Source organism: Vitis riparia, chromosome 18 (assembly GCF_004353265.1).
Source record: "Vitis riparia cultivar Riparia Gloire de Montpellier isolate 1030 chromosome 18, EGFV_Vit.rip_1.0, whole genome shotgun sequence".
Lineage (NCBI taxonomy): Eukaryota > Viridiplantae > Streptophyta > Magnoliopsida > Vitales > Vitaceae > Vitis > Vitis riparia.
Genome location: NC_048448.1, coordinates 22,020,443 through 22,029,505, shown reverse-complemented (window position 1 = coordinate 22,029,505; position 9,063 = coordinate 22,020,443). Strand labels below are relative to the sequence as shown.

At 36.5% G+C, this 9,063-nt stretch overlaps 1 protein-coding gene across 2 annotated transcripts; it reads right to left on the bottom strand.

Annotated features, from left to right (window-relative positions):
• Positions 1-270: 270 nt before the first annotated feature.
• LOC117907375 (17.4 kDa class I heat shock protein-like) lies at positions 271-8,366 on the bottom strand. 2 transcript variants are annotated; one of them, XR_004649989.1, is made up of 3 exons: positions 8,160-8,366; positions 7,736-8,076; positions 271-340 (listed from the first exon to the last, which is right to left on the bottom strand). XR_004649989.1 is itself a non-coding variant. In XM_034820896.1 (2 exons), exons 1-2 carry the CDS (start codon positions 8,359-8,361, stop codon positions 7,805-7,807), a joined length of 474 nt encoding a protein of 157 aa, XP_034676787.1. In that variant the 5' UTR covers positions 8,362-8,366; the 3' UTR covers positions 7,619-7,804. The 2 variants fall into 2 exon arrangements, 1 of the variants encoding a protein (XP_034676787.1); XM_034820896.1 differs by lacking the exon at positions 271-340 and having other exon boundaries at positions 7,619-8,076.
• Positions 8,367-9,063: the final 697 nt, after the last annotated feature.

Genomic DNA, 9,063 nt, shown 5'->3' with positions numbered 1-9,063 from the left:
GATTAAATGAAAGCTCAAAATTTTAAACTTATTAAAACTAAAATAAAATATTATATTAATTTGAGAAGATCAATAATCTCTTAATATATTCTTACACATTTCACATTTCAAACCGTTAAGAAAAAAAGTTACAACCGTTAAGTTAATTATAAACTTCAATAAAATTTATCCGTTTCTTTTTAAGTAGCTTATAAAATTTCTACAACTCTCAAAAGTACTCATTTTTATTTATTCAATTATTTTACTTCTCTTTTCTTACATAAAACCCTGATTACATTCATTCCCAGCCCCCAAACCCACCCCTAATTATACATCACACAATTATAGATCATACAATCACCTCCAGTACCCAGCCAGCTTAGCAAGTTACACAAGCACTTCTCGGGAAGTTCATTTAAACAGCATAGCTGCTTCCCAAACATTCTGAGAAGTTATAAAAGGATTTCTCACCAATGGGCTCACTGTCCTCCACCAAAATCACCACATATGCAGCAACATGACCATCACGGACGTGCTTGAGGTGAACATCGGAATCAAGTTGTTTGCCATCTTTATTGAATTCAGCAGACCGGTCATCTCTAAGATCTTCAATAGACTCTCATTGCAGTTTGCCATCTTTTCTTGGATAACTTTTGTTTCGACTATTTCGGAGTATTTTGTTGCGATACTATCAATGTGAGCACTTGCATATCGATATATAGTCGATGACCGAATGCATATCATCTGCAATTCCAATTGTATAGGCCGTGAAGGAGTTAAAGTTTAACCAGTCGTAACTCCAGTTGCCTTTATCTGGTTCGAACCTTGAGGGAGAGCAGCTTACTGACTCGATCAAAGACATGGCTGGAACTTACGGGTCTGCTCATGGAGCTTAAGTGCATTTCCAACAAACTACTTCTGAGGCTTGTATTAATGAAGCTGGTTCTTAAATCTTTTGTAGGTTCCCAAAAGTTGATTCCCACTTTTCAAAGTACCTCAATTATTTCTGATATACCATCCTATAGATGATCTTAGTCTGAGAGGCGAATTAATGGCAAGCAGCCAGGCAGGGATTCTGCAATTCACAACCAAAGTGTAGGAATTGAGAGAACTGATTTGGAAATTGTTCAAGAATCCTTCTTCCAACATATCTAATTCTTAAACCAGAGTGGGATGGAGAGATTCCAAGGCAAATTATAGGTATGAGGATCAAACATAACAATGTTTTCCTCATAAACAAAGGTTGGTATGTCTGTAGGATGATAAACATAATTAAATCCCAGCCCAAATCTTCCAATAGCAAATGGCTTCTCTAGCTTGTTTTCTTGACCAATCTGTGAGATTGCATAAAGATCTTGCGGACTGGAAACAGAGTCATTGAAACAGTGCAAAGCAGGGCCTTACCAATCTGCCATTTCAAGAGAGATAATGGAAGAAGTCCCATATTGAGTTTTCTCCAAGAGAAAGATCACCTCCGAAGCTCCTACATCCTCCGCATTTTTCACCAGCCCAAAGAGAATCCCGGGTCCATCTGTACACATTTTAAGAATATGCTTAAGTCTGATGGTCAAAGCTTCATGGTGTCCAAAAGCTTCAGCAGCTCCAGGTAAACTCAAATTCATCGAATCGGTATTCTCAGCAAGTAATGTTTTTCACAGTGAGCAGACACCAATCTGTTTAAAACAAAGTATCGAATCTGATGGTCATGGGAAGTTCTTTAATTCCCATCCTGAAGTCTCTTGCTGATCTGGAAAACTTTCTAGAATTAGGAACAACGTCTTGAAAATGCCACTCATGACTGCTTCGGTTTTAGAATCAATTTCTGGCTGTTACAAGGGCGTTTCTAAATTGATTTCTAGTTCTTGCCCGCACAAACAATGCACCAGAACTGGATCATAGGGGTCTGGCCTATCCAATAGTATACCATCCACGAAATCAATAACTTGGCCACAGTAGCGTCATTCTGTCAATGCGTATGTCTTTAATCCAGATTGAATCTGATTCTCAAAAATGAAATGGGCAATGTGACAATAGAATGATGATCATATCACAACATAAAAAAAAAAATGATCTCTGCTCCTCATCTTCCTTTTTACTAATGACTCTAGTAGAAACGGAAGAACCCGAAGGATGCAATCAGTGACCTGCTCCAAGCCGCAAGTTTGAAGGATTGTCAGCACTCAATCAATGAAAGCCAATAACATGCTATGGTCACGATATAGATTCAGAAGATCAGAGAATTGGGATTCAGCCCTATATCCAGACATTTCAATTTTCTTTTGCTCCCCAAGACAAACTCAATTCTTCCCATTCCAAGAGTTCCAAAAATTGCTGCCTAACGGAGACAAGGTACCCCAAAAAAAGAAACTAGAAAAAGAAAAAAAAAAAAAACGAACACAAAGAGAAAAAACTCCAGAAAACAGAGTAGAGATAAGAAAAAAAATAAAAATAAAAAAAGAATAACCAAGCCAAGCCACATTCCACTACTTTGTCAATGGGCTTGGAATGGTGAGAGAGGTACAAGCAGATTCCAGCAAATAAGTACAACCATAGTTCTCATGTAATGCACAGGAAATTAAAAAATAGAACCTTTCAACCCTAAATCAAAATTAGAGAACTCCAAAGAGACAAATCAACAACATCTATAGAAGCAATCAAGTACCAACGTAGACAAACATATGACCTCTGTCATTCTACCCCCTAGCATCCAAACGAGACTCAAAATCCAACGAAAATTCATACATCAAAAGGATAATCGAAATCAAGAAGGGGTCTACAGTAAACCATATCATCCACATACAACAGTAATATGATGTAAGAATTGTCAAAAGACTTAACATAGCAACAGTGATCAACTTCACATCTCTTGAACCCAATTCTGTACATAAAATTGTCAAAATTCTTGTACCACTGTTCAGGAGCTTGTTTAAGGCCATACAAGCTCTTTCTTAGTTTGCAGACTAGATTCTCTTGTCCTTGAACAATGAACCCTTTTGGCTGAATCATGTAAAGGTCTTCTTCCAAGTCACCATGAAAAAATGTTGTCTTCACATCTAATTGCTCAAGATGTAAGTTTTCTGTAGCTACCATTCCTAGTACAAGTCTGATTGTTGACATCTTCACAACTGGAGAAAATATCTCTGTGTAGTCAATGCCCTCTTTCTGCTGGAACCCTTTAACAACTAATCTGGCCTTGTAACGTTTGCTACCATCATGCTCATTCTTTATTCTGTATACCCACTTGTTGTGCAAAGCCTTATTTCCTACTGACAATTCAGTCAGCTCCCATGTCTGATTCCCCAACAAGGAATCCATCTCATCCTTCATGGCTAACTCCCACTTGCTTGAATTCTCATCTTGCAAGGCTTCATCATAACACTCTGGCTCGCCACCATCAGTCAACAGGAGATAATTTAAAACAGGTGAATAATGTTGCGGAGATCTAATGTTCCTGGAAAATCTGCGAACTTCAACTACAGGTGTACTCATATCTACTTGTAAATCTACATTCTCCTTATCTTCTTCACCCCCTTTTTGGGCAGTACTTTCAGTCAATTCATCTAAGTTGACAAACTCAAATTTCTTTTGATCTATCTTTATAACATCTGACACTACAGTTGACCTGTCCTTGTACATAACCTGTTCATTAAATATCACATTTCTACTTCTGATGATTTTCCTGTTTTGTTCATCCCAAAACCTATAGCCAAATTTCTCATTGTCATAGCCAATGAAAAAACATATTTTTGACTTTGCATCAAGTTTACTACGAGCATCAGAATCAATATGAACATAAGAAACACAACAAAAAACTTTTAAATGTGAAAACTTCACCTCTTTACTGCTCCAAATCTCCTTAGGGAGTTTGAACTCCACAGGAACTGATAGTCCTCGGTTTATCAGGTAAGCTGCAGTGCTAACAGCATCAGCCCAAAAAGTTTTTGGTAGTCTAGCATGCAACCTCATACTTCTAGCACGCTCATTGAGAGTTCTATTCATGTGCTCAGCCACACCATTCTGTTGTGGTGTCCCAAGAATGGTCTTCTCCATCCTAATTCCCTATATAGCACAATACTCACTGAACCCTCATTCTATATACTCTCCTCCATTATCCAACCTCAAACATTTTACTTTAAAACCTGTTTCTATCTCAACCATGGCCTTCCACTTCTTAAAAGTTTCAAATACATCAGATTTATTTTTTAGAAAATAAACCCATACCTTTCTGCTTGAGTCATCAATAAAAGTGATGTAGTACCTTGAACCACCAAGGGTTGCAACTGGAGAAGGCCCCTACAAATCAGTGTGTACTAGTTCCAATTTTTCAACCTTCGGTGTCCTGCCAATTTTAAAAAAACTCACATTTTTTTTGCTTTCCTAAGATGCAACTTTCACACATGTCAAAATCAATGGACTTCAATTCTGGTAGTTTTCCTTTTGACAACAGCATCTTCATCCCTTTCTCACTCATATGACCAAGTCTGTGGTGCCATAAGCTTGTATCAGTACTTGCTTCAGCAACTGTAATTGTGTCTCTTGGACATGAGGTCATATATAGAGTATTGGTCTTCCTTCCACGAGCCAATACCCTAGCTCCCTTTGTAACCTTCCAAGTACCACCAACAAATAGTATCGCATGTCCTTCATCATTAAGTTGTCCAACAGAAATCAGATTTCTCCTCAGGTCAGGAATATGTCGAACCTTCTCCAGTAACCAAACAGACCCATTGGGCAACAATATTCGAATGTCTCCCAGACCCACAACATCCAAGGCTGAACCATCATCCAAATACACTTTACCAAAATCACCTGCAACATAATTTTGTATGATTTCTCGGTGTGGAGTGGTATGAAGCGAAGCTCTTGAATCCAAAACCCAATCATCAAGTGGATTGTCTACTGCAAGAAGTAATGCATCCTGTACTTCTTCTGTTACAACATTAGCAGAATCATCTTCATTATTCTTCTTAGGACTTTTGCATTGCCTTTTAAAGTGACTTGTTTTCCCACAATTCCAGCATTGTATTTGTTGGCTTGATCTAAATTTGCTTCTGTTTCGATTAGAATTTCTGGATTTTGATCTACCCCGATTTGAATTTCTGTCATTACCTCTGCTTCTTGTCTCAAGGTTTAGAGCAGAACCAGATCCTGAGGTTTCACCTGCATCTCTTCGACGAATCTTCTCAGCCATAATTAAATCTTGTATATCATTATACTTGAGCTTTTCCTTTCCCGTAGAATTGCTTACTGCCATCCTCATTGCCTCCTAACTATTTGGCAAAGAAGCCAAGATGATCAGAGCACGAATCTCATCATCAAAATCAATTTCTACAGACGGCAATTAATTTGTGATTGTATTAAATTCATTAAGATGTTGTGCTACTGATGCATTCTCTGCCATCTTCAAATTGAACAATTTCTTCATCAGATGCACTTTATTGTTTTGCGGACGACTTTTCATACATACCGAACAAAGCCTTCATCAGATCTGTTGTAGTCTTCTCCTTTACAACATTGTGTGCAACAGACCTAGACAGAGTTAACCTAATAACTCTTAGAATCTGTCTATCAAGAAGCGCCCATTCATCAACCTTCATACTCTTAGGTTTTGTCCACAAAAGAGGCAAATGCAATTTCCTCCTATAGAGATAATCTTCAATCTGCATCCTCCAATATGCAAAGTCTGTGCCATCAAACTTTTCTATTTCATACGCCTTTCCTGCTTCCTCTGCCATTGCTCCCACTCAAACCTAACCCTAGGCTCTGATACCAGTTGTTGTGCCAGCGAAAGCTTTGATGCCAACAATGTTAGTTCAAGAACACAAAGATAAAACAATCACACATACGGTACACGAGGTTTTAACGTGGTTCGGCCAACCATACCTACGTCCATGGATGAGAGATAATGATTCTATTATACAATAGAGAATATTACAGAGGACAGAACCAGATACAACTATTGGGTTCCCGAAACATCCCATGTTTCCCCACTCCTTGTATCCATACCTTACTACGAGCCCTCTCGCTCCACCGGGTACCTCCCATTCTTCCTCACATCTCTATCCACCACGTATAGTCTCTACAAGCCCATCTCCATCTCATAACTTTTTCCCCTCATGACCTAGAATATTTATAGAGATATTTCTAACAACTTTCCTTATTCTATAAGGAAGTCTAATATTACAATAATATATCAACCTAGAAATATTCTATATAATATTTATTACAAAAAAAAAAAAAAACGAATTTATACTAATTAGGAATTTGGGACACTTCCTAACACAATTGAGATAATATATATCCTAAGAATTTGTGATCACGAAATCTATGATGTCATAATAATTTTTTTAGTAAAATTGGAAATATGCTCTTACTGAGTTAAGAATATATCAATCACATAATAAAAAGATGTTACTCAATGATATAAATTAATAATTTTTTGCCTGATTAGATTACAAACATACTTGCATGTAATAATTAATAAATCACATATATAAGAAATTAGTTAAATTAGATTTAATCAATTTATTTCTCAATTTGATTTTATGTAACATTAGAATATAATTAACACACTATAATAGAATATTGAGTCAAATATTGATTCAACTTTAAAATTGAATTTTAAGGAAACCCATATTTTCTTAAGTTCACATATTAGAAGTTCACAGATTATAAAGGAACCTTAGTAAAATTTGAAATATACTCTTACTGAGTTAAGAATATATCAATCACATAAGAAAAAAAAAGTTATGACTCAAGAAAAAAATGTTATGACTCAAGAATGATATAAATTAATAGGTTTTTTTGCCTGATTAGATTACAAACATACTTGCATGTAATAGTTAATAAATCACAAATATAAAAAATTAGTTAAATGAAATTTAATCAATGTATTTCTCAATTTGATTTTATATAACATTAGAATATAATTGACATACTGTAATAGAATATTGATTTAAGGAAGCCCATATTTTCTTGTATGATTATAAAGGATCCTTAGTGGATATTTAAGTTGATCCTTAATGGATATTTAAGTTTTTATTGATATATGTGCATAAGAACGTTTATTAAGCTAATTCATTAAAATCAGTAGGAGGAATTAATTAATTGAGATCCATTAAGAATTAAATTTAATGGTCCAACAATCTATATGAACCCCTTTTAGAGTTTAAGGTTCAAACCCACTAGAAAATCCTTACAAACCTTTCTACAGTTTTAAGGCTAGACATCCTACTTTATTATTATCTTCCACGGAACCCTGACCTCCATGGAAGTCAATCCTTTATTTACAAACAAAAAACTCAATTACACCATAGTAGCAATTCAAAAAAAAAAAAAAAAAAATCTACTTTTTGTTTTCCAATTATTATATTTATCTTTATTTCTTATTATTACAAGTTTATTGTTAGCAATTCGAGGATTAAATGAAAGCTCAAAATTTTAAACTTATTAAAACTAAAATAAAATATTATATTAATTTGAGAAATCAATAATCTCTTAATATATTCTTACACATTTCACATTTCAAACCGTTAAGAAAAAAGTTACAACCGTTAAGTTAATTATAAACTGCAATAAAATTTATCCCTTCCTTTTTAAGTAGCTTATAAAATTTCTACAACTCTCAAAAGTACTCATTTTTATTTATTCAATTATTTTACTTCTCTTTTCTTACATAAAACCCTTATTACATTCATTCCCAGCCCCCAAACCCACCCCTAATTATACATCACACAATTATAGATCATACAATCACCTCCAGTACCCTCACCACCACCTTGCTATCAGTAACTTCACCACACTCATACAAAGTACATATGCCAATCTAGGCTATATCTATCTGTTTAACATCGCTTCTAGTACTCGTCGCCTCTTTCTTAGGCACTGTCACAGTCAACACTCCGTTCTCCAGCGCACAGTTGATCCCCTCCGTGTTTGCATTTTCCGGCAACCTGAACCTCCTCAAGAAGCTGCCTCTCTGCCTCTCTATGCGGTGCCATCGCTCCCCGCTCTCCTCGTTCTCCTTGGTCTTCTCACCGCTGATTTGTAGTATGTTGCTGTCCTCCACTTGCACCTTTACGTCCTCTTTTCGAACACCTGCCCAATATTACACACCCTTTCAAATCAAAATTTCTTACCGACTTTGCAGGTATTGTTTCCAAAAAGCAAAGCAAACAAACCAGGAAGATCAGCGCGAATGGTGTGTGCGTTATCGGTTTCACGCCAGTCCACGCTTGCAAGAGCAACGGCTGAGACATCGTCGTCTCGGCCTCGCCTCCAGTCCCTCGACCCAAACCCTAAAGGGTCCCATAATTCTGAAGAAAAGGGTGACCCAATCCAGTGGTCCAACCCTCCGCCCCGCCACGGTACCAGCGAGGTCATCCTCTTACCGCCCCGCATTTCACCTTCCTTATCTTGGTTCTTTTATAGGATGAGGGCCGGGTTGAGAGTTTGCCATGTGTAAGTGTGGTGTCCATCAAATACGTTTGCCACGTGTAGAGTTTATGACACGCGTACCTCTTCTTTTGTCAAGTTTATCCACGTCGATGCGATTTGACGACTCTTGTCAATACAAGTTAATGCATGCCGGAAAGGGAGCGGACCGGTTCTGTTTTGGCCCGACAACTTTAAGCGCTCGTGGACTACCCATGGGTCGGAATGGACGGAAGTAAAATGTGAGGGAAATTAGGTGGATCAAAGGTGATAATTACTCTATAGGGTCATCTATTTTTAAAAATTCAATAAAAAATTAATTTTTTTGAGAAAACTATATTACAGTTTTTGTTACCTTCTTTCTATTTTCATATATATATGAAAAAAGAAAGAAAAGAAAAATGAAAAAAGATATGAGATAGGTTCTCACAGGGAGTGAAAGAGAGTGTTGCAGAGTGAGATGGACTATCCAAGAAGTGGAGTGTTAGGCCCACAGCAAAAGCTTGGGATAAGAGTGGAGGACTTGTGGACATATATTTCGATTGTGATAGATTTAAAAAAAACTTAGAATAGATTGCATCTACCCTAATAATCTAAGGTTTGAGAATGGAGTAATTTGAGGTTCCTTACACAAGTAAACTATGATAATAG

Coding starts and splice junctions, on each gene's coding strand:
- LOC117907375 (XM_034820896.1), bottom strand. CDS start 8,361: ATGACCTCGCTGGTACCGTGGCGGGGCGGAGGGTTGGACCACTGGATT. Junction 8,077..8,159: donor CATTCGCGCTGATCTTCCTG/GTTTGTTTGCTT, acceptor AATATTGGGCAG/GTGTTCGAAAAGAGGACGTA.